This window comes from Neoarius graeffei, chromosome 23, assembly GCF_027579695.1.
Source record: "Neoarius graeffei isolate fNeoGra1 chromosome 23, fNeoGra1.pri, whole genome shotgun sequence".
Lineage (NCBI taxonomy): Eukaryota > Metazoa > Chordata > Actinopteri > Siluriformes > Ariidae > Neoarius > Neoarius graeffei.
In genome coordinates this window covers 52148025-52174719 of record NC_083591.1, presented here as the reverse complement: position 1 = coordinate 52174719, position 26695 = coordinate 52148025, and the positions used below count along the sequence as shown (strand labels likewise).

Genomic DNA, 26695 nt, shown 5'->3' with positions numbered 1-26695 from the left:
TGGGGGTGTAAGGGGTGTCCATGCGCCTTGCAGTACAGCCAGTGCTGTGAGGGTCGGCTAGCCTAGTTTATACCGGGCGAAGAGTGAAATCAAGTAGCCTGCTGATGAACCGTAGGGCATCCCAGCCAACCTCACCTCCTAGTGGTACACCCTGGAAACTAGTTCCTCGCGGATCTAGGCTAACGAGGCAATGGCTCGGAGAAGGAAAACTCTAGAAAACACCTACTGCGATGGGCTAACAACCCACCCAGTTCAATTCATTGTTACTGAAGCACGGACAACTGAAACCAATCAACCTTGCTTGGAAGAGGGAATGCCTCAGCCTCTGAGAAAAATGACGCAGTGCAGTGAAAGCCGAGAGGAAGCTGCACCGCTGATAGCCCTCCTGACTTCCAAGAAAACCCTGAGACTAGGAAACTGACATGGAACCCTCAAGGGAAGAGAAAACCAGGACGCCCCAAGAACACATGGCGACGCGACCTGGATGCCGAGCTGCGAAGAGCAGGCTACTCTTTCCGAGAGGCAGAAAACCTAGCACAGGATCGGCAATGCTGGAGAGAGGTTGTCCGTGGCCTATGCTCCGCAGGGAGCCAAGGGCCTAAGTAAGTAAGTAAGTAAGTAAAGGATGCTGCAGGAGCTCGGAGAAACGCGTCCTACTCCATTAGTCGCTACACCGGAAGTCTGTCCTTCGAATCCTTGATGCACTTTTAGTAGGTACTAAGCTCTGCATACCGGGAACACCCCACAAGATGTGTCATTTTGGAGATGCTCAGACCCAGTCATCTCGCCATTACAATTTGTCCCTTGTCAATGTTGCTCACTTACATTTGCCCATTTTTCCTGCTTCCAACACATCAACTTTGAGAACTGACTGTTCTTTTTCTTGCTGCCTAATATATCCCACCCATTGACAGGTGCCATTGTGATGAGATAATCAACGTTATTCACTTCACGTGTCAGTGGATTTAATATTATGGCTGATCGGTGTAGATTTGCAATGAAATAAGGAACACTAAATCTTTGTGGATCTTTCGTGTATTAAGTACGTGCTCTCAGATTGTAATGTGACTCAAACTGAGTGCTTTATTAAAGGCAAGTGAAGCTAGAAGGTAAATAACTTCTGCTTATACTGTCGATCAACTTCTCATTGACTCATCGAGAGTGCTGGTATTAACTAGAAATGAACTGTTTACACTTTTAAAAAATCTATTTTTTTCACGTTCTCCCCTTTCCTGTGGAAGTGCATTGACTTTTTCTCTGGATGAATTTTATCCTCATTGACCACTGATTACGGTCAACCAATTCATCCTTCCACTCTACCACACCACTCACACAATGGACTCGCACAAATCTCTAAAACCTCCCTAATGGAAAACTCCGACATCTTTACATTCCTCAACCCTGTTTGTCCTTGCAAGCCACTCAGATTTATCTGGAGTTTCATTCCGAGAGAAATGTTTTCCTTTCCCAACAGGCACTTCAGCATAAATATCCCATGAAATGCTGAATATCAATAGTTGCCTCGCATTGTGATGACGGATTTATGGCTCTCGAACTACTTCTGTGCCGTAAAGCTTCGTAAATTTGCTCCCACTTCACCTCCCACCCTCAAAGGCTTTGTGCTGCATGAATCACATTTACACTGACAGTATGCAGCACATAAATCAAACCTGGATATTAGTCTTGCCTTTAGTCTGAATAACTCTCCTTTATGAATTTATGTGGTAGAAACAGAAGATCTTTAGTTTCTGGTCTCTCTGAGACGTCAGAGACGTTTTATCCTTTACCTTTTTGCATCTAGCACCAGGATGCTGATGAGCAAAGAGCACAATTAAGTCACTCGGTTTGAGACGAGTAGGTTAATTTGCATGCCATTTCAAAAGAGCGCATTGCATTCTGCAGGGAAGTTAATACAAACAACAGATTTTCAGCATCCCAACTGGGTGATAACTGATTAAAAAAGAAACAGACAGTGTGTTATGTTGCATTTGTTTTAAACGCATTAAACTGAGACTGGATAATTCACTAGATGATTATTATGCTGTGGCTTAATGGAAAAATGTAAGCAGACCCATGTTGTTAGGCAAAAGGACTGGCTTGTTTGATGAGCGTGACTTTAATATCATCGATTTAAGAACATTTTCCAAAGACAAATCCAAAAACTGATGTTCTCAGAACCTACATTATGTTGTATATAGAGGATATTACATGGTTGCACGAAGATATGAAGTTTATCTTAATCTCATCTCATTATCTCTAGCCACTTTATCCTGTTCTACAGGGTCGCAGGCAAGCTGGAACCTATCCCAGCTGACTACAGGCGAAAGGCGGGGTACACCCTGGACAAGTCGCCAGGTCATCACAGGGCTGACACATAGACACAGACAACCATTCACACTCACATTCACACCTACAGTCAATTTAGAGTCACCAGTTAACCTAACCTGCATGTCTTTGGACTGTGGGGGAAACCGGAGCACCCGGAGGAAACCCACACGGACACGGGGAGAACATGCAAACTCCGCACAGAAAGGCCCTCGCCGGCCACGGGGCTCGAACCCGGACCTTCTTGCTGTGAAGCGACAGCACTAACCACTACACCACCGTGCCGCCGTTTATCTTAATGTGTTCTTTATATTATATGGACACATCCACAAAAAAAAGCAAGTTAATCATCTCATTATCTCTAGCCGCTTTATCCTGTTCTACAGGGTCGCAGGCAAGCTGGAGCCTATCCCAGCTGACTACGGGTGAAAGGCAGGGTACACCCTGGACAAGTCGCCAGGTCATCACAGGGCTGACACATAGACACAGACAACCATTCACACCTACGGTCAATTTAGAGTCACCAGTTAACCTAACCTGCATGTCTTTGGACTGTGGGGGAAACCGGAGCACCCGGAGGAAACCCACGCGGACACGGGGAGAACATGCAAACTCCACACAGAAAGGCCCTCGCCGGCCAGGGGGCTCGAACCCGGACCTTCTTGCTGTGAGGCGACAGCGCTAACCACTACACCACCGTGCCGCCCACAAGTTAATCAAAAGAATTTTAATTTTGAGCCAGTTCGCCATTTTGACAATGCGCGTCTAGTCAGCGGGAAAACACTAAGAGTGACATCATCGGAGTGAAATATCATGAATTATTTTATCCAGATTCACTGGATATGAGTAATCATATGCTCTGATTGGCTCCTCTACTACTAGGATATCAGCTCATATACCGTGAGTCGAGAAAAATAAAATGTCGGAGTGTGTTGCTGAACCAACCGAGGACGAAATAAAAACTCTACTCGAAAACAAAACCCCAAAAATAAAAATAAAAATAAATAAACAAAATATGGAATGAAAGTACTGTATATGATGGTAAGAATGTATCTTTTTTTATTTTTTGAGAATTATTATGATAGCATTTTTCACAAATTGCTCCTGTCATTTTGCCGGTTTGTTTACATTCTAAGCGGAAATTATTTTGTCGGACATTTTGATCAAAGTTTTTATTTATTGAATTTGCAAAAAATAAAAATAAAAATGCTCTGTTTCTCAAAATCCAGTGAATGTGGATAGAATAAAACAGTTATTCCACTCAATCTCGCTGTGCATGGCTTATAGCTGGACGTCATCTTTGAGCGACGGGCTGCTCGAGTGTGTGCAGGCTCTATGGCTAGCGCTCGGTCGAGCCGAGATCTCACTCTTTCGTCTGATGACTCAAATCACAAGTTTCCCTCTCTTCGCTGTTTTTACTAAAATGCTAGCAGCACCAAGTCCGGCAACAAACTGCGCCCTTTTCAAGACATGGTCTACGCTAACAACTTTGACATGGTATTTGTCTCAGAGACTTGGTTAAATAATAACATTTCGGACTCTGAAGTTTTGCCATGGGGCTATGATTTATATCGATGCGACAGGGACAGTTTGCGGTGTTTCGATTCGGAAGGAGGGGGGGTACTGATTGCTTGTCGCAGTTCTTTGCGCTGTAAACAAGTAAAGTTGTGCGACTGCTCGGCCATTGAGCATTTGGCTATAGAGATAATCACTAATAACTGTGGAAAGGTTCTGTTAGCGTTTTTTTACAGACCCCCAAGCGCTTCCGTCGCCTGGCTTCATGATTTTATTAACATCTTGAACTCTGTCAGTTACGACAGGTTGTTTTTTGTTGGCGATTTTAACCTCCCCGAAATGACTTGGATCGAAGGTTCTGGTTTTTGTGACTCTTCGAATTCAACCCTATTTTCATTCTGTGAACAACTCGTAGACAAGAATGTGTTCCAGCTAATTGAATCTCCGACACGCGAAAACAATATTCTGGATCTATTGTTGACCATTATTGTTGAAGGTGTTTCCAACATCGATGTGACTGGCGGAGAGGGTGTCGCTTTGAAGTCGGATCACAAGGCAGTAACCTTTGGTTTGCATTTCACTTCAAGAGTTCCGAATAAAAACAATAACATCAGCCAGCAATCGTTCAATCTTCAAAAAGCTGACTTTGAAGGTTTGAGAAATCACTTGTTTAATAATCCTCTGACAAGTGCTATCTCGCCGGATCAGTCAATCGAAGAAAACTAGCTTTCTTGGAAGTCTGCTCTTTTGAGTCAGGTTGAACGTTTCATTCCAAAACGGAAAATAAGGAAGTTTGTTATGCCGCCCTGGTTCGACGGAGAAGTACTTCATGCGCTCCACAAAAAGAATACCGCAAGGAAAAAGGCCATTTGCAAGGACAGCTCGAGCCTGTGGGATAAATTTCGCTTGTTACGCAAAGACCTTAAATATCTAGTACGGGCTAAGCGTGCATCTTACATCAAAGATATCTCAGACTCGTGCCTTTCTCAGCCTAAGCGTTTTTGGAGCTACCGTACTTCAGTTGTCTATCTAAAAGTTCTTCGATACCGGAAACAGTCAACCTGAATGAGTCTTCATTCACCGAAGCTAAAGAGAAGGCAAATGCTTTCAATAATTACTTCTCGTCCATGTTCAATGACAATTTTTCTATCCCCAACAATCTGCCTTCAACGCCTTTCACGGATTTACGTTTGCAGTCCATTATTCTATCTAAGGAAGACGTACTGTCAGCACTTAATCGCCTTGATCCATTTAAGACTCCTGGACCAGACAATATCCATCCCAAGATCTTAAAGGAGTGTGCTCGCGAGCTTACGCCTTCACTTTGTATGCTTTTTAACCAGTCACTAAGTTCTGCAAGGTTACCTTGCGAGTGGAAGAGTGCTAACATCTGTCCTCTATACAAAAAAGGTGACAAAGCAGACATTTCGAACTATAGGCAGATCTCCCTTTTGTCCATCATTAGTAAGCTCTGTGAATGCTGCGTTTTATGCAAATTGGTCCCAGAGCTTATTGATCTGCTATCGTTGCTGCAACATGGTTTTATTGAAGGAAGATCTTGTGTAACACAGCTTCTTGGGGTCTTGCACGAATTAGGGACGGCGCTGGATGCTGGACAGGAAATCGATCTGCTCTATCTCGATTTCAGTAAAGCGTTCGACTCAGTCCCTCACGGTCGCCTTCTTCACAAACTTTCCCTGTTTGGTATTATGGGCTCGCTACATAGCTGGTTTGTGGACTACCTTGGTTGCAGAACTCAGCGTGTTCTCTTGGACGGGGCTTTTTCAACATGGGTGAGAGTTACCTCTGGGGTTCCTCAAGGCAGCCTGCTAGCACCGTTCTTGTTTCTTCTTTATATAAATGATCTCTCCGAAGTGATAAGCACAACACCAAAATGGCTCTCTACGCTGATGATGCCAAGTGCTATAGGGTTGTAAGGACGGCTAACGACTGTGAATTGTTGCAGCATGACCTGTGTTCTATGTTTAAATGGACTGAGCTCTGGGGGCTCTCATTTAATGTAGATAAGTGCGAATGTCTCAGAATTTCAAGAAAACGCAAAAGCAGCATTACGTCTATTGCGGCCAGTCCCTATACCCTGGGAGGTCATGTCTTGTCAGTTGTGCCTTCCCAGAAGGATCTTGGGGTCACAATCTCATGCAAGCTTAAGGCTAATTTATGCAGACAAACCAGTCCTCGCAGATGGCGTCGCAGATGGCGTCTGCGAAGCCCCCCCCCTTCGCAGACGCTCTGCGCGCACCTCCCAAAAATTGTGACCACCGCAGACAGTGTCGCAGACAAGAGGGCTCTGATTGGTCCACTCTACATCCGCTGTACACGCACTTCCGCTTCCCTACTTTCCCGGTTTGGTTTGTTTTCACGACCGCCATTTTTAAAAACACGAGCGAAGATGGAGCAGCAAGAAGAGCGGTTGATCGAGGAAGTGAGGAAGTACGTACATCTATACGACTCCAGTTCTAGTCATTATAAGTAACCGGAGGATAAACACTCCACTAACCACACCCACCAACTACTCCTAGCGATTTCGCGACTTCACGCCCCCTTGCATTGTGGTGGTGAATGACATCGCGCATGCCTATTACTCCCCGCTCAACGATAAATTACAGCTGTCTGCGAAAAGCTATCTGCGAAAGCCTTGTCGCAAGAGCATGCAGAGGCCTTTACTTGGAGCTTGCACATTTCCATCATTGTCGCAAAGGCTAATTGCAAGGTCGGTTTTTTGCATCGTCATTGTAATAGCTTCACAGGGGCTGACCACAAGAAACTGCTTTACCTGTTTTGTGCGTAGTAATCTTGGCTATGCTAGCGAAGTCTGAGCGCCCCAGTCATCTATTACTGATCTTAAGTTACTGGAGAGCGTCCAGAGACGCACAATCCGCTTCATCCTGGGGCGTCATCCCCTCCATCAATTAAGGCCAGATTATAAAATGTGCTTACTCAAGCTGAATATGCTGCCGATTTCTTACTGGTTAGAATGTAGAGATCTCTGTATTTTCTTTAAATGTCTAAACAAGCTAGTGAGCTTTCACAATAATAACCATTTTCTCTTATCAAGCGGCCGAACCAGAAGTGCATCTACAAATTTAAATCTCAAGCCTATGCGTTTTCGCACCTCACTGTTTAGAGACTCCTATTTTAACAGAATTGTACGGTACCAATTTGGAATAATCTCCCTCTCCCAATTAGACAATCTGGAAGCTACTTTCTTTTTAAAGACCGTGTTAGAATTCACTATCTTGAAAAATTAAAATCTGTTTTTGACCCCCAGCGCGTACGCTCCTGGAAAACCGTATGCCCATACTGCAGATCAACACATAGAATGAACCGCTGCGCGTGAGTCGCGCTGTTTTGTTGTATTTTTTGTAGTGTAATATAATGTGTTTTTTTTTTTCTTCGTGTTTTGTAAATGGGGCTTACCTTATGGGACCTTGAGTCCGTTAGTTCGCCCCTCATCTACGCACATATTTAAGTTTTGTTCATTATTTATTGTATGCCTCTGTCTCTTGTTTTTATTGTTGTATCGTGTAAAGTGAGTAGATGAAATCCAATAAAAAAATAATTTAAAAAAGCCAACTTGGTGCTACGCGCCTCGTCAGCTATCAGCTCATGTACAACTTGATTTCATGGAATAACTGTTAAATATAATACATACAGGACACTTTTTTGATAGAATGAAAACATGTATTCTGTTCCCTTCTAGTGGGTTTCTTTCATTTGGTTTGATAGCATGCAATATTGTTAGCATTGTTAGTATCGTAAACAAACATGGCTGCCAGGTTTGCTTCATTAAATACAGAAGATTGTGAAAGAATTTTGAAAGAGAAAGACATGTTGAACACCTGAAAGGAATGTGTATGTACAGTATAATAAGAATAATATTGGCTGGCTTTTTTGTGGTATATCAGATATATTCCATTCAGCTACTCATCTTCGACTCATTCAGTATCATGCTAGCTGAATGGAATATATCTGATATACCACGAAAAAAAGCCAGCCAATATTATTTAAATATGTCACTCAGAGCCGCGATGTATTTCATGTGAAAAATGAGTTTTTCAACACGAGAAGATAAACTTCATATCTTCAAGCCAACGTGTAAGTTTCCTTTTATTATATCGACACAATCACAAAAAAAGTACCCAAATTTATCAAAACAATTCATCGATTTCCTGGCGAGTGACATATAGAGATTTGTCACAGTTTTGGTTCTCCATGTCCCGGATGGAGCTCATATGAAAAATACAAGTGGCATATTTCCCAGTAAAACTCTTGTTTCTATATATAATATACAGTGGGGCAAAAAAAGTATTTAGTCAGCCACCAATTGTGCAAGTTCTCCCACTTAAAAAGATGAGAGAGGCCTGTAATTTTCATCATAGGTACACTTCAACTATGAGAGACAGAATGGGGGGAAAAGAGTCCAGGAAATCACATTGTAGGATTTTTAATGAATTAATTGGTAAATTCCTCAGTAAAATAAGTATTTGGTCACCTACTAACAAGCAAGATTTCTGGCTCTCACAGACCTGTAACTTCTTCTTTAAGAGGCTCCTCTGTCCTCCACTTGTTACCTGTATTAATGGCACCTGTTTGAACTCATTATCAGTATAAAAGACGCCTGTCCACAACCTCAAATAGTCACACTCCAAACTCCACTATGGCCAAGACCAAAGAGCTGTCAAAGGACACCAGAAACAAAATTGTAGACCTGCACCAGGCTGGGAAGACTGAATCTGCAATAGGTAAGCAGCTTGGTGTGAAGAAATCAACTGTGGGAGCAATTATTAGAAAATGGAAGACATACAAGACCACTGATAATCTCCCTCAATCTGGGGCTCCACGCAAGATCTCACCCCGTGGGGTCAAAATGATCACAAGAACGGTGAGCAAAAATCCCAGAACCACACGGGGGGACCTAGTGAATGACCTGCAGAGAGCTGGAACCAAAGTAACAAAGGCTACCATCAGTAACACACTACGCCGCCAGGGACTCAAATCCTGCAATGCCAGATGTGTCCCCCTGCTTAAGCCAGTACATGTCCAGGCCCGTCTGAAGTTTGCTAGAGAGCATTTGGATGATCCAGAAGAGGATTGGGAGAATGTCATATGGTCAGATGAAACCAAAATAGAACTTTTTGGTAAAAACTCAGCTTGTCGTGTTTGGAGGAGAAAGAATGCTGAGTTGCATCCAAAGAACACCATACCTACTGTGAAGCATGGGGGTGAAAACATCATGCTTTGGTGCTGTTTTTCTGCAAAGGGACCAGGACGACTGATCCGTGTAAAGGAAAGAATGAATGGGGCCATGTATCATGAGATTTTGAGTGAAAACCTCCTTCTATCAGCAAGGGCATTGAAGATGAAACGTGGCTGGGTCTTTCAGCATGACAGTGATCCCAAACACACCGCCTGGGCAATGAAGGAATGGCTTTGTAAGAAGCATTTCAAGGTCCTGGAGTGGCCTAGCCAGTCTCCAGATCTCAACCCCATAGAAAATCTTTGGAGGGAGTTGAAAGTCCGTGTTGCCCAGCGACAGCCCCAAAACATCACTGCTCTAGAGGAGGTCTGCATGGAGGAATGGGCCAAAATACCAGCAACAGTGTGTGAAAACCTTGTGAAGACTTACAGAAAACGTTTGACCTCTGTCATTGCCAACAAAGGGTATATAACAAAGTATTGAGATGAACTTTTGTTATTGACCAAATACTTATTTTCCACCATAATTTGCAAATAAATTCTTTAAAAATCAGACAATGTGATTTTCTGGATTTTTTTTCTCATTCTGTCTCTCATAGTTGAGGTATACCTATGATAAAAATTACAGGCCTCTCTCATCTTTTTAAGTGGGAGAACTTGCACAATTGGTGACTGACTAAATACTTTTTTGCCCCACTGTATACAATATACTGTAGCCTATGTATCGCAGAAATGCCTCATATCAATGAGCTAAAGTTTATTCAAATAAAAAAAGACATCAGTATCAGAGCCATATCTATAACAAAAGCCTTACAAAAGAACACAGAATGATATGAAGATGTGAAGAAGGGACTGAATTCTTTCTAGCCCACACTGTAGATTCATGCAGCTAATCAGTGACAGCTATACCCGTCGATTACACAAAGCACCAAATGTGTTGTGTTGCACTTGGGTCATCAAAAAGAAGAACATTTATACCAGTGGGAAAGGATTTAGACGGACTGTTTGACAAAGTACGTGAGAGCTCAACTTTTAGGAACTTAGGAACTATTTTTGTAACATTTAAAGGAAATTGAAGTCGGGAGTGGTTTGGGAAAACTCGGCAGCTCCATGAATAAAATGCTTTCCGAATACGGAGAGACTGAAATCACGGTAACAATTAATCCACCTCTTCACTTACTCGAGCTTCTATGAGTGATGAGGGAAGCCGTACGATTGGTGCGATTTTGTAATGAACATGATTGTCAGTGATGAATATGGGTGGGCTGAGTTTAACCAGTGAGTGGGCATGAAACATCAAGTGTCTTGACACATCTGTCAGCTCTCCCTCCCACCACAGACAAGCTTTGTTTGGGCTACATAAAGGATTCAATTCAGCTGTCAATTGTTGCCGAAGTTCTGATGGATGCTTTTATAATGCAACGTCCATAATGTTATGAAATGGCAAGCTTGTAGTGCTCAAGTCCAAATTAAATGGACCGGCTGGCTGCAAACGTACCAGGTATATTCACTATACATGTAATTGTTTTTGACTTTAATGCAATACCCATGATGGGGAGGCGTAATGTTTTAAAATTGTGGAGCAAGCAAGTCTGTCTAGGTTGTGCTGAAAATGTCCAAGTAAATTTTTTTTATGTGGACATATCAGTGATGGATTGAGATGGTTCTATTACATAGCATAATGTTGTGGTGCAGCATTTTACAGTTCTAATATACACAATGCATGAAAAGATCAAAGCAGATTTATTCTACCAAGTGAAAATGAAGCTGTGTTTGAACCTCTACATCATTTTTCAGTCTTTGGTATTTCCTCAAAAAAAAAAAAAAGACTACAAATACACAGTGGCGAAGTGCTACTATTAGAGCTGGGACTTGAGCTCAGCCAAAACTTAGCCAGACACCAAAAAAGTAACAGGGCAAAGAATTTTGCAAGCGATTAGTGGCAGGCTGCCAGGTTGCGCCATTATGTGTAATTGTTGATGTTGATTTTAAAAGTAACTAAGTAAATTACACAGGGAAATGAATACTTAAGTCTGAGTGAAAAATACTGTAGCGAGCATGCAGCGTGGAAGAAGAGTCTGGAGACAGAAATCTTAGTTTCTTGGTCGTTAGCCTGTGCTACTTGCTCTCGATAGCAGTGGCTTGACCGCTTTATTAGCATTCACTAACACTACTGATGAATGCGACACCGGCTGGAAGGTGACTTCACTGCTGCACTGACAGCACCGATTCGCATTTAAACTCGCTTTGGCCTTTGAGAAGGTCTAAAGCGATAAATTTTTGGTCCCTCCCACTATAAATCTAAATCTGATTGGTTAATTCATCTGTCACTTTCTACATAAACATACAGTACACTGCCATGGCCTTCTGTCCTGGCAATGAAGTCCTAACCAATGAGTGAGCCAGCTCTAAACTCTTCTCAGCCTAGAGACAACAAAAACAGTCTCATTGGATAAGTCAATTTTAATTTTTTTCAGAACAGTAACCCTTTCATTTCTGAAGCAAATTTGATAAAAAATGAGGCCAAATTAGAAATAGAAGAGAATAATTATAATGAAATTATGAAAGAATGAAAGAATTAAATATAACATTTGAAATGCTGATATGTTTGGGCCTTCTCTGAAGGCCTAGAAGGCTCTGACAGTTCCCCTCTGATAGAAATGTTACTACAGAAACGAAAACGTATTCACATTACTACCTGTACAACTATCAACATCTTCTGACCAATGAGAATCAAGAACATAACAGCATTATGGTGTAAACATCCTTGGCATTTGAAAACAGGCTTTTTCTCGACATAAACCAAGCAACTTAAACAAGCTCAGTCATAAAGTTTGCTTTATATGTTATGCCACTTGGTTACAGCTGTGCAGGAACAGCATTCAACATACAGTAAGTGTTTTTTTTTTTTTTTATTTACACCTCAGTGGTGGTTTTATGGATATACATGATATTTTATTATTATTGCTTATGGTTCCCAACTCGAGCATGATGAAGAACGTAAAGGACTCAATATCCAACATTTCCACTTGAATCCAGAGTCATCTTCTCTTCATTCAGACAAGAAAACAAACCAAACCAAAAAAGAAAAAAAAAACAATCCTGGATGGACCGAAGAGTTTGATATATTAGGACCTCGGGCATGATGTGTTTATCTGACTGAGTGAGTTCGAGATCAGGTGGCAGTCTGAACATAGCAAAACTGTTTGGGATTTCTTATTCTCGGTAAGCAGCTTGAAGCATTGTGTAGGAGAAATGTGTAAAGCCCTCATTTCTGTGATTAAACTGCCCCCAGGCATCGATTACATTCATTCTGACACATGAGGGACAGCAGGAGTCCATTTTAGCCTTGGAGTGCTCAGAATGATAAATCATCGAAGGCAGTTCCCTCCAGAATGGCAGCATCAGAAAGATCATAGAAGAGGGTGTAATATGAAATGTGTAATAATAGGGACTTGTACCAAATTAGTAGTAGCATTAAAAACACATTGAGAATTTTATTGATGGTATAAAAAAATGTAGAAAATGATATTTTTGGCAAAATATTGTGAATACAAGTGAATGTATCAAGTATTTTCCATTATGAGACTTTAAATCTAATATGAGTCAAATATTTAAGCCATTTTCTGGACATTTTTAAACTAATATCAAGTTGAAATGGTTTGATTCTATTGGCAGATCATTTTATTTCTTACTAGTAACAATGCTACGTTCGAGGTGAAGTTGTAACTTGCAATTCCAAGCCTGCAACCAGTAAAAGCCAACAAAAACACCCCCTCAAATGGAAATTTCAACTCATTAACTTTGGGTAGTCTTCTCTTTCTAGCTTTAGATCAGTTAATATACAGATGCATATTTGATTAAATCTAAATTCATAACATTGACCATACTTCACTGCTTAGAGAAGGCAATCATCTAGGGAAGAGTTGTTACAGTACTATGTTAGCCTGTTTAGCTTATTGCTAATGTTACTCACTATGGTTGCTGTTGTTGCTGTGCTGCAATTTCAGTCTAAAATGTTGCATGAATGTTTGAAGATCACTGTAATAGAACAGTACCAGTAGCCACATGGGTCTGTAACAGGGTTAATTCTTCTTGCTCCCATTCAGGGTTGCCACAGTGAATCATCCGGATATCATCTACATATTTGATATAGCATAGGTTTTTACACCTGATGCCCTTCCTGACATAACCATCCCAGGCTTGGGACCAGCACTAAGTATGCAGTGGCTTGTGCAACCCCAGTGGCTGGGGATTTTACCTAAAATAGAGTCAAGCTCTGAAATCACTGTGACCCTGACCAGGATTCAGTTGTGACTGATAGTAAATGCTTACACAGTCAGACCCATTTTGCACAAAGACTCTTATTAATTACAATACCTTAATAGTAGACCAGGGTGGCCAAGTGATTAAGGTGTTGGCTTTAAGACCTAATAGACAAATGCCTTTGTTGGATCAAGTCCCATTCCTGTTAAGTGCTTTAGCTAAATTTTGCCATGAATGTTTGGAAACCATTAATCAAATCCAAACAAGTGACGACAGTTCCTTGAAGGAAGCCATCCAAATGAACTGCCCTGGAAAGCAGTAGCTCTGGAATCACTGTGACCCTGAACAGGATTCACTAGTTACTGATAGTGAATGATTGTGTGGTAGGATGCAGTCTGCAGAAAGTCTCATGATTAATGTCATATTAGCCACACACCAGGATGACCGAGTGGTTAAGGTGTTGGACTTAAGATCCAGTGGGCAAATGCCCTCGTGGGTTCAAACCCCACTCCTGGTAATAGTGTACCGGTAAGACATTTACTTATTTCCACATTAAGCTTTAGCTGAATTCAATCATGTATGGAGGTGGCATGGTGGTTAGCGTGGGTTTCTTCCAGGTGTTCTGGTTTCCCCCATAGTCCAAAGGCATGCAGGTTAGGCTAATTGGTGGCTCTAAATTGACCATAGATGTGAGTGTGAATGGTTTTCTCTATGTCAGCCCTGCGATAACCTGGTGACTTGTCCAGGGTGTACCCCACCTCTTGCCCACAGTCAGCTGGGATAGGATCCAGCTTGCCTGTGACCCTGTAGAACAGGATAAGTGGCTACAGATAATGGATGGAATCATGTATGGATCTGAAAATAACTGGAAAATTCCTAAAGGAAACCTTCAGGAATTAAAAAGAAGCCATTAAGCAAATCCAAACAAGTGACATCTATTTTTTGAATGAAGTCCTCAGAGAACTTCCTAAAGTAGTGCCATTGGAAAGCATTAGCTCTGGAAGCACTGTGACCCTGACCAGGATTCAGTAGTTCAAAAGGCAAGTCAAAGTCCATCCCACACCAGGGGCCTCATTTATAAAACTTTGCGCAGGATTTACGCCAGAAGATGGCGTGCGCATGAAACTCAGAATATGCGTGCGCACAGAAATATTCTGATTTATAAAACCGTGCGCACGCACGTTCCATGCCAATTTCCCTTTATAAATCACAATCCACTCTAAATTTGCGGCACCTGTGCATACCTCAAGACACACCCACAATTGCCTATAAATATTTAGCGAAACGCCCTTAATGAATATTGATATCTGTGGACAACATGCCCAAAACAGAAGGAAAGACAAAGAAGCGCAACTTCACCGACTGTGAAGTTGAAGTGCTAGTAGATGAAGTGGAGCAGCGTCGAGCTGTTTTGTTTGGAGGCCATAGTACGGGAGTTACAAATGTGAAAAAAAAAACATGTGAATGGCAGCATGTGGCCGATGCGGTCAATTCTGTAGCTTCACAAGGCCGTACTATGGCAGAGGTAGAAAAAAATGGTATGACATAAAGGTGGACGCCAAGAAGAGGATCGCGGCACACCACCAAAGCGTCCGTGCAACGGGCGGGGGGAAGGGGGAGCCGGAGCTCACCCCACTGGATCAAAAACTGGCTGGCATTATAGGGGAAACCCTCCTGAGTGGAGTTGTGCGTGAGGAGGAGGGTGACACCGATGCTGGGCCACATGAACCAGCCGAGGACTCGGGTATGTAATTTTTTTTTGGTTGTGTATCAAGGAACCACCTCACATTGCACGTGTGCCCCCTTGTTTGAAATGGGTGTGAAATTAATTGAAATGAGTCTTCATCCAGAAAAAGTATTTTATTAGCAAAAAAATTCCCTCGCAGTTGCTGGGTGTGCCAGTGAGGCCAGCAGTGTGTCGGCTGCGGCAGTGGAGGTCCCAAGGACATCCACGGCCTCCGATGCATGTGCATCCATGCCGAAACCAGCCACCAGTACCCGTGTCCTAACAGATGCAGTGCTACAGGTGCAGCGGGAACATGTGGATGCCGTCCGTGAGGTCGCCCAGAAGTTAAAAGAAATAAAAAATGAGTTGTCTGCATTAAATGCCAGCATTAGAGAATTTCTTAAAAAGTAATCATTTGTTTCCATACCTAATTATTTACAAGCGGCGCATCACCTCCTCGCGCTGGCGCACGGCTCCTGCGTTTGGGTGGAATGCCTGGGGATAGGGATCGGGGTCGAGATCAAGGTTGACCTCTTCAGCTTGCAAAGGCATGTTTTGTAGCTGTGCCACATTGTGCAGCACAGCACAGGCCCTAACAATCCTACAGACCTTTTCGGGTCTGTAACATAGCGCTCCCCCCATGGCATCCAGACAACGCCATCTGCCCTTCAGGAGCCCAATGGTGTGCTCCACAACAGCGCGCACCTCGCTGTGGCACAGGTTGTAAGTGGTCTCCTCAGGCATTTGGAGGTTCATAAATGGCGTGAGCAGCCACCATTTCAGCAGATACCCACTGTCACCTACAACATAACTGAATGAGTAAAGGGTTGAATATTTAGAAATGGTCTAAGAATGGTTACAAATACTTTCAGCATTAATCACCCGCACCCAGAAGCCAACCATCGCGCACAGCTCCAGCATCCAGTCTCCGCCCAACGCTGCTATGTCTCAATATAAATGAATCATGGGTTGAACCAGGCCACTGGGCGACAACATTTGTGAGGTCCGTGTCACATATAACTTGGACACTGAGGGAATGAAAATGCTTCCTGTTAACAAAGGCAAATTCATTTTCACTCGGTGCCCTTATAGCAATATGAGTGCAGTCAATAGCACCGATCACATTTGGGAAATCGGACTTTGCTGTAAATTGCGCTTTTTTATTTGCCTGTTTACCCACCGTGTAAGGAAACTTGATGTAGTTAGGTGATAAACCAATTACATCTCCTAACACTTCTGGCAAAATGCAGCTGAAGGTTGGCTGCAATATCCCGGACCTGTCAGCCAGTTCTCGCTGAAAAGTGCCAGTGGCCAGAAAGCCGATGCAAGTCAGCACTTGCAGCGAGACTGGGATGGCATGATTCCGGTGGGTACCTCTCTCCAACGCTGGGCCCAACTCAGCTATCAGGTGTAAAAGGACAGCTCGTGGCAATCTGAATCGGCTCATGAGCCACTCATCGTCATTGGCCAACAAATCTTGTTGGTCTCTGAAGACTCGCTCTCTCCTAATTCTTCCATTTGCCACATCCTCCAGCAATGCCAAATATTCCATAGTGCATCATAAGACCTACCATGGCAAATCCCTCTTATATACTATTTACAGAGTAGGCAACCTAACAAGCAACATGTGTGATAGCCTAATGATCAATATTGAAAAATGACACAACATGCATGAAAGCCATAAGTGGATAATTAACAAAACTTAGCCTACTGCTTATGTTGCAAAAACATACAATGTATAGCCTATCAATTTGTCTTTATTGCCTTAAATAAGATGTTATTTTTGACAAGTGCACAAAATTAAGGATTATAAATGTTAAGTCAGTCACATCTTTGATACGCGATGTTATGTTTGTGTTAAACTTCGATTATTGAACCAATTTCGGGTTGTTCTCCCCGTTTCCTCCTGAGGTCGCATTTTCCGCGTTTCCCTTTTTTGTGTGCGCACGCATGGGTCACAGCTTGCGTGGAGGTGCGCACATTTTACCGTCAAGTTCACTTTTTATAAATACTGAAGCTTGCGTAGAATGTGGCGTACACATTCTTTTGTGTGTACGCATCGTTTATAAATGAGGCCCCAGGTCTTCCCAGGCAGTTCCCCATCCCAGTACTAACCAGTCTTTTGAGGCACAGTGGGCAGCACTGATCTCCATTTCTATAGCCCTTGGCCTCTTGTATAGCTAGGGTTAGAGTGGGGGTTCGTCCTCTGGTTTGTCTCCTTACTCACATCCATATTGTGGTGTGCCTCACTAGATGGCAGTAGGTACCAGTTTTATGCTGGTCTTTGGTCTGACCCAACCACAAATAGAACTCTTAATCTTCTGGTCAAGAGGTAGACATGCTAACCACTAGACCAGCTCGTAGGATGGCTTCAATAGTTACTGATGGCAAATGCTTGCAGAGTAAACCTCACTCTGCAGAAAGACTTATGAATAATAGCATCAAAGTAAGCACACCAGGATAACTGAGTGGTTAAGGTGTTGGGCTTAAGCTCCCATTGACATGCATCCTTGTGGGGTCAAACCCCACTCCTGCTAAGTGTTTTAGTACAAGCACATATGGGACTGCAAAATTTTCCTTCAGGAATTGCATGGAAACTATCAAGCAATTCAAACAAGTGACAACCAGTTCTCAGAGAACTTCCTAAAGTAGTCCAACACCAATGGGAAGCATTAGCTTTGGATTCACTGTGACACTGAGCAGAGTTCAATTGTTTCAACTGAGAATAAAACTCATTCTGCAGAAAGAGCTCTCCAGGATGCTGACTGTATAGACTCAGTGGTTAAGGTGTTGGACTTAAGATCCAATGAACAGAAATCCTTGTGGATTCAAACCCCACTCCTGGTAATAGTGCAATAATGAATTCCAATGCAGAAGTTATACTTAAAACCAGCAGCATGGTTTTGCCCACAATGCCTGACCTAGATTTGGCTTTAAGAGTGTATTACACAAGGGTGGTGTAGTGGTTAGCACAGTTGCCTCACAGCAAGAAGGTTCTGGGTTTGAATCCAACGGCTGGCAAGGGCCTTTCTGTGTGTAGTTTGCATGCTGTCTGCATGGGTTTCCTCCTGGTGCTCTGGTTTCCCCCACAATCCAAAGACATGCAGTTAGGTTGATGTGGGGTGGCCTTGGGCTGAGGTGCCCTTGAGCAAGGTACCTAACCCCTGGGTTCTTTGGTGTGGCTGCCCACTGCTCTGAGTGTGTGTTCACTACTTCAGATGGGTTAAATGCAGAGGATGAATTTCACTGTGCTTAAAAGTGTGCATGTGATAAATAAAGGTTTCTTCTTCACAATGTTTGAAAATCACTGGCAAATTCTGAATGGAAATCATCAAATGACTGTTCCTTGAACCACTCCTCAGAGCACTTCCAAATGTGATGCTACTGTAAAGTACTGCCACTGACCATGATTCAGTAGCTACTGAGGGAGAATGCTTGTGCACTATCAGAAATAGGGTTCCAGTAGGAGTCCCCCAAGGTACAATCTACATTAATATGCTCCCAAGGACTCATTAGTGGACCTCAAGGTAACTATGTGTAACTTTTTATGGCCAAAACAATACATATGTTCCCAAGCAGTATATAAAGGATACAAATAGGTACCTTAGAAGGCACTGTGCCACTAACAACCCATTGTACTTGTAAAGGTACAACAATGTACTTTATTTTCTGAGCATGAAGGCTCAGAAACCCTTCACCAAAACCCTTATGGAGAATAATCGATCAAGGACCGTGACGTCGCCCGGTATGGCGCAGCCGGGGCCCCACCCTGGAGCCAGGCCCGGGGTTGGGGCTCGTATTTCATTTCATTTCATCCCATTTATTTGATTAGGACATTACACATTAATCAATACATCAGTAAAAAACATCAATATAAATATGCCGGAGTTAGCATAATTGCTAAATTTCATCCGTTGTCCGAAGGCAGGTATCATAAACCAAACAACAATAAAACAAACAATACAACATCACAAAACATGCAAATATTATACTCATACATCACAAACACAAAATACATATAAAAGTACAGAAAATAAAACCAAGTTCACAATATACACCTGGAAATTAAGATCATTAATGGGAGCAGGTCTGGCTTATTTTCAGCCACTGTTTAAGGGTCATTTTGAAGGTGTTGATGTTGTCACACAGTCTGATATAAGCTGGCAGTGTATTCCAGGACTGCGTTCCTCTAATGGACACCACCATTTGGCTGAATTTTGCGAGCGCTTGGTGGCCGGGCCTTTGCCCAAGGGGCCCGGCCAGGCTCAGCCCGAAGTGGTGACGTGGGCCCGACCTCCTGTGGGTTCACCACCCACAGAGGTAGCTGTAGGGGGCCAGTGCAGTGTGGATTGGGCAGCAGTCGAAAGCAGGGGCCTCAACGACCTGATCCCCGAACACAGCGGCTAGCTGTTGGGACATGGAATATCACTTCGCTGGGGGGGAAAGAGCCTGAGCTTGTGCGGGAGGTTGAGAAGTACCGGCTAGAGATAGTCGGGCTCACCTCCACGCACAGCTTGGGCTCTGGAACCCAGCTCCTCGAGAGGGGCTGGACTCTCCACTTCTCTGGAGTCGCCCATGGTGAGCGGCGGCGGGCTGGTGTGGGCTTGCTTATAGCTCCCCAGCTCAGCCGCCATGTGTTGGAGTTTACCCCAGTGAACGAGAGGGTCGCCTCTCTGCGCCTTCGGATTGGGGAGAGGGCTCTTGCTGTTGTTTGTGCCTACGGGCTGAATAGCAGTATAGAGTATCCGGCCTTCTTGGAGTCCCTGGGAGAGGTACTGAGAGGTGCTCAGACTGGGGACTCCATTGTTCTTCTGGGGGACTTCAGTGCTCATGTGGGCGACAACAGTGACACCTGGAGGGGCGTGGTTGGGAGGAACGGCCTCCCCGATCTGAACCTGAGTGGTGTTTTGTTATTGGACTTCTGTGCTAGTCATGGTTTGTCCATAACGAACACCATGTTCAAGCATAGGGGTGTCCATAAGTGCACATAGCACCAGGACACCTTAGGTTGGAGGTCGATGATCGACTTTGTTGTCGTTTCATCTGATCTCCAGCCCTATGTCTTGGACACTCGGATGAAGAGAGGGGCTGAGCTGTCAACTGATCACCACCTGATGGTGAGTTGGATCCACTGGCAGAGGGGGAAGCTGGACAGACCTGGCAGGCCCAAACGTATGGTGAGGGTCTGCTGGAAACGTCTGGCCGAGCACTCTGTCGGGGAGGTCTTTAACTCCCACCTCCGGGAGAGCTTCTCCCAGCTTCCGAGGGAGGCAGGGGACATTGAGTCTGAGTGGACCATGTTCTCTACCTCCATTGAAGACACAGCTGTTCAGAGCTGTGGCCGCAAGGTCTCCGGTGCCTGTCGTGGCGGCAATCCCCGAACCCGGTGGTGGACGCTGGAAGTAAGGGATGCTGTCAAGCTGAAGGAGTCCTATTGGGCCATGTTGACCTCCAGGACTCCTGAGGCAGCTGACGGGTATCGGCAGGCCAGGCATGCCGTAGCTCGGGCAGTTGCGGACGCAAAAACTCGGAACTGGGAGGAGTTCGGGGAGGCCATGGAGAAGGACTATTGGTCGGCCTCGAAGAAATTCTGGCAAACCGTCTGGCGCCTCAGGAGGGGGAAGCAGTACTCTGCCAACACTGTTTACAGTGCAGGTGGGGAGCTGTTGACCTCGACTGGGGACATTGTTGGGTGGTGGAAGGAATACTTTGAGGATCTCCTCAATCCCACTGTCATGTCTTCCATTGAGGAGGCGGAGGCTGATGACTCAGAGGTGGACTCATCCATTACCCAAGCCGAAGTCACTGAGGTGGTTTGTAAGCTCCTCGGTGGCAAGGCACCGAGGGTGGATGAGATCCGCCCTGAGTATCTCAAGTCTCTGGATGTTGTGGGGCTGTCTTGGCTGACACGCCTCTGCAACATCACGTGGCGGTCGGGGACAGTGCCTCTGGAGTGGCAGACTGGGGTGGTGGGGTTTCTTTTTAAGAAAGGGGACTGGAGAGTGTGATCCAATTATAGGGGGATCACACTTCTCAGCCTCCCAGGGAAGGTTTACTCCAGGGTACTGGAGAGGAGAATTCGGCCAATAGTCAAACCTCGGATCCAGGAGGAACAATGCAGTTTTAATCCTGGTCGCGGAACACTGGACTAGCTCTATACCCTTCATAGGGTGCTCGAGGGTTTATGGGAGTTTGCCCAACCAGTCCACATGTGCTTTGTGGATCTGGAGAAGGCATTCGACTGTGTCCCTCATGGTATTTTGTGGGGGGTGCTTCGTGAGTATGGGGTTCGGGGCTCTTTGCTAAGGGCTGTCCGGTCCCTGTACGAATGGAGCAGGAGTCTGGTTCGCATTGCCGGCAGTAGGTCAGACATGTTCCCAGTGCATGTTGGACTCCGGCAGGGCTGCCCTTTGTCACCGGTTCTGTTCATAATTTTTATGGACAGAATTTCTAGGCACAGCCAGGGGCCGGAAGGAATCCTGTTTGGGAACCACAGGATTTCATCTCTGCTTTTTGCGGATGATGTTGTCCTGTTGGCTTCTTCAAACCAGGACCTTCAGCATGCACTGGGGCGGTTTGCAGCCGAGTGTGAAGTGGCTGGGATGAGAATCAGCACCTCCAAGTCCGAGGCCATGGTTCTTGACCGGAAAAGGGTGGCTTGCCCTCTCCAGGTTGGTGGAGAAGTCCTGCCTCAAGTGGAGGAGTTTAAGTATCTTGGGATCTTGTTCACGAGTGAGGGAAGGATAGAGCGTGAGGTCGACAGGCGGATCGGTGCAGCCTCCGCAGTGATGCGGTCGCTTTACCGGTCCGTTGTGGTGAAGAAGGAGCTGAGCCAAAAGGCGAAGCTCTCAATTTACTGGTCGATCTACGTTCCGACTCTCACCTATGGTCATGAGCTTTGGGTAATGACTGAAAGAACAAAATCGCGGATACAAGCGGCTGAAATGAGTTTCCTTCACAGGGTGGCTGGGCACTCCCTTAGAGATAGGGTGAGAAGCACAGTCACTCGGGAGGAGCTCGGAGTAGAGCCGCTGCTCCTCCACATCGAGAGGAATCAGCTGAGGTGGCTCGGGCATCTCTTTCGGATGCCTCCTGGACGCCTCCCTGGGGAGGTGTTCCAGGCATGTCCCCCCGGGAGGAGGCCCCAGGGAAGACCCAGGACACGCTGGAGGGACTATGTCTCTCAGCTGGTCTGGGAACGCCTCGGTGTTCTTCCCAAGGAGCTGGCCAAGGTGTCTGGGGAAAGGGAAGTTTGGGCTTCCATGCTCAGACTGTTGCCTCCGCGATCCGGCCCCGGATAAGTAGAAGAAGACGAGACGAGCATGAAGGCTGTGTCCCAAACTGCATATTGCACACTAAAGTAGTTTATTTAAATAGTATTAACACCAATCATAGACTGATGTACTTAGTATGATGATATGCCATTTATGAAGTATTTGCAGTTGTTTAGCATTACAGAGGTTTAACTTGTATATCTTGTGCATAACAGTGTAACTGTCACAGCGCCAGATGAAACAGGAAATGTCCCTATAAGAGCTTGTTACTGTATTTAGTTACCATCAGTCGTTTAGATCTCACTGTAACTGGCTGATCAAACAGCTGGGCTGTGCATCGCAGTATAACAGGGTTCATTCTGTGGCATCGTATGAAATTCGAGTTAAAATATGTACAATGGATGTAAATGGTGTATTTGGAGTGTAAACAGTGTGAGTTCCTAGAGGCTGATGTTGCTCCCTCGGCAGTTGACGGTCTTCCTTCTCCTGATAGCTGTTACAAGGAAGAAAGCATCAGGTCAAGAGAAAGGTTTCCAGAGTACATAGTTTTGTGTGCTTGTGTGTATTACATGTATGCGGACAAGATCAAGTCAAAGCATGACTGAATCCCACTACTGATCCTCTCCTGTCCATCACTTCTGTCATGGACGCACGAATCAGAGATACAGAGCTGAATTAACACCCCACCCCACTCCTCGCCCACCCCTCCAACCCCCCAGTGTACTTGTCCTCAGCAGCTGTGTTTGTAATCAGGCAAGTGTGTCCGTAACAACCCCAACCATACACGCACACCATTTCTGAGAAATTTTCGGAATATTCCGTGGCCATGATAACATCTGACAACCCACAAGCACTTCCTGTTAGTCATATCTAAACGCAATGTGAAAATGGTTTAGAGGCACACTCGAAATGTTCATTGGTGTACTCTAGTCAGATTCATACATTCAACTCATTTGGTAGATATGTAGTGACTTGTAGAATCCAATCCAGTCCAATCCAGTCCAAGCCTTTGCAGACTTCACATTTTTACTTCCTGTTCCTTCTAATCTTATTCAGCTATGATTGCTAATCCAGTGATTTATGCACTACGTTAGTTCAAATTAATTGGGTGCAAAAAAACGAGCCTTGAATCAGTCAGTTTTCAAGCCTGTTATTATTGTTGCATGATAATGAGAGAGAGAGAGTGAGAGAGATGGTTTATCCTGGAACTGATGTTTGATCATGTACTGTATCAAGTGCACCATGACCCATGTTCTTTATACATCTATATCACTTACTTTCTTTCCTTCCATATATTACATACCTTTAACATACAAAAGCATTGCATTATAGGAAGACAGTAAGAACTAAAACCAGGAATTCTCCAAAATAATCAGCAGAAGGTTGACGTGACAGTGAAGTTGATTATTTTTACATTTCCTCTGATACCGCAGCCAGTGATTACATTTCTTTATTCGTTAATGCACAACACATTGTATTTTTTAGCCATTTATAGTTACATGGTGGTGTAACGGTTAGCACTATCACCTCACAGCAAGAAGGTCCTAGGTTCGAGCCCAGCGGCTGACGAGGGTCTTTCTGTGTGGAGTTTGCATGTTCTCCCCGTGTCTGTGTGGGTTTCCGCTGGGTGCTTTAGTTTCCCCCAAAGGCATACAGGTTAGGCTAAGTGGTGGCTCTAAATTGACTGTAGATGTGAATAGTTGTTTGTCTCTGTGTGTCAGCCCTGTGATGATCTGGTGACTTGTCCAGAGTGTACCCCGCCTTTCGCCCAAAGTCAGTTGGGATAGGCTCCAGCTTGCCTGCGATCCTGTACAGGATAAGCGGCTACAGATAATGGATGGATAATTACTTGTATAGTTACGTTGTAGGATGTTGGTGAAACAGAAGTTAGTTCCTGCTCTCACTTAGCAGCTAATTAACAGTTATTCCACGAAATTGAGTCATATGTGAGCTGATAGTCAATGAGGTGCGTAGCACCAAATTAGCTATAATCCATGTACGACGAGATTGAGTGGAATAACTGTTTTATTCTAGCCACATTCACTGGATTTTGAGAAACAGAGCATTTTTATTTTTTGCAAATTTAATGATTAAAAACTTGATGCAAAATGTCTGATGAAATCATTTCCGCTTAGAATGTAAACAAACCGGCGAAATGACAGGAGCAATTTGTGAAAAATGTCATAATAACAATAATTCTTGAAAAATTAAAAAATATATACATTCTTACCATCAAATACTTTCATTTCATATTCTGTTGCTTTTTTAAATTTTTTTTTGGGTTTTGTTTTCGAGCAGAGTTTTTATTTCATCCTCGGTTGGTTCAGCAACACGCTCCGCCATTTTGTTTTTCTCTACTCATGGTATATGAGCTGATATCCTAGTAGTAGAGGAGCCAATCAGGGCACACGATTGCTCATATCCAGTGAATGTGGATTGAATAAAAACAGTTATTCCTTCACATTTTCTTCTTCAGCTTGTTCCTGAGAAACTGCAAACTACAACGTCTTCCATATTAAAGACTTTCTTGTTGTGGAAAAGTTAAAGTTACTTCCAATTTTTTCAAAGCGACAAAACACTGACACTGGAGACTCCTTCGAAAAAAATCTTATATTATTAAATATTAAATATTAAATAAAACACAGCCTCCTCACCCAAACCTTCACCATATCACTGAATATATGTATATAATAGAGTATTATTTACTAATTAGCAGGACTTTTTTTTAATCAGTAATCTGTTTACTATTAATCATAGCTCATATGCAGCCATACAAGTCCCAATGAATTAGCTGTTACTATCGAAACGATTTTAAACCTGCGATTTGGAGCTGGATGTATTGTCAGAGCAGGTGTCATACAGACCAATCAGATTTGAGAATTCAGCAGCATTGTGGTATAACAAATGAAAAGCAACTAACACAGTTGGTCGATGCAAATTTTGTTTCTGCAGAACCCAATAAAATAAAAACAATTGTTTAAAAAAAAAAGAAGTGTGTTAAAGTTCTGACTTTTGGGACTCTCTGATTTCTAGCATGTGCAGGTCAGTGATTTCGGGTTGAAGTTTAAATTAAATCTCTGTTGTATTTTATGTCCAGATTGCGGTGTTTGGTGAAACAGCTGGAGAGAGGTGAAGCGTCCCTGATCGACCTGAAGAAGAACCTTGAATATGCCTCCTCGGTGCTCGAATCCGTCTACATTGAAGAGACGAGGTAAAGTATTGACCACAGCGTTTCAGCTTTAAAACCAATGATGATTTATAATTTGTAATCGAACCAGTTCAAAGCCAGAATGTTACATATTGTTCTTACAGAGTCTTTTGACAATTAATCTGGAAAGCCACCGGGAAGCGTTTAAAAAACAGCCATGATTAATTTGTGGAAGTAAAGCTGAGATTTATGGTCCATAATTCATCGCTGCTGCAGATTGCTTGGCTCAAAGCCAGTTGATATTCAGTGAGATAAAAACAAATGAGCTGAACGAGTAGAAAGAAATGCAAATTGAAGGATGTGAGGAATCCTGTAGACTTTTGAACAGATGAACTTTTTGTAATCAGTGTTTTTCTGTTGATTAATTAATTGTTGTTTGGTTTTGAAAAGAAAAACAACATGGTGTAAAGGTACGATGTCATACCTACTGGCTGAAAGGAAAATAAATATTACAAATAGAATAAAATGTAATATGGCATCATAGCATAACAGTAAATATTGGCCAGCTGCATAATACTCATCCACAGCAGGTTTCATTAATTTGCTTTAATAACATGCAATATTGTTAGCATATCGCTTATCCTATGTGTATTACATCACTCTACCCAGTGGAGAATGAGCATTGAATATGGTTTATGATATTGCATGGTTGTCAAGGCAACATACAGTGGGGCAAAAAAGTATTTAGTCAGCCACCAATTGTGCAAGTTCTCCCACTTAAAAAGATGAGAGAGGCCTGTAATTTTCATCATAGGTACACTTCAACTATGAGAGGCAGAATGGGGGGAAAGAATCCAGGAAATCACATTGTAGGATTTTTAATTGATTAATTGGTAAATTCCTTGGTAAAATAAGTATTTGTTCACCTACAAACAAGCAAGATTTCTGGCTCTCACAGACCTGTAACTTCTTCTTTAAGAGGCTCCTCTGTCCTCCACTCGTTACCTGTATTAATGGCACCTGTTTGAACTCGTTATCAGTATAAAAGACACCTGTCCACAACCTCAAACTGTCCACAAAAAGCTGTCAAAGGACACCAGAAACAAAATTGTAGACCTGCACCAGGCTGGGAAGACTGAATCTGCAATAGGTAAGCAGCTTGGTGTGAAGAAATCAACTGTGGGAGCAATTATTAGAAAATGGAAGACATACAAGACCACTGAT

The 26695-nt window shown here is 43.6% G+C and overlaps 1 protein-coding gene and 1 non-coding gene across 4 annotated transcripts in view; both read left to right on the top strand.

Annotated features, from left to right (window-relative positions):
- The window catches only part of pde1cb (phosphodiesterase 1C, calmodulin-dependent b), a 185299-nt gene that overhangs the window by 72474 nt on the left and 86130 nt on the right, over window positions 1–26695 (top strand). For all 3 annotated transcript variants that reach the window (XR_009651346.1, XM_060906390.1, XM_060906389.1), the window contains exon 3: window positions 25421–25534. Coding sequence is in view for 2 of the 3 variants with exons in the window: in XM_060906390.1 (XP_060762373.1) it covers window positions 25421–25534 (114 nt within the window). In the remaining variant the exon portion in view is untranslated. The remainder of the gene's footprint in view (window positions 1–25420; window positions 25535–26695) is intronic.
- trnal-uaa (transfer RNA leucine (anticodon UAA)) lies at window positions 13758–13840 on the top strand. The gene has a single exon. It is a non-coding gene; the product is annotated as a tRNA-Leu (tRNA).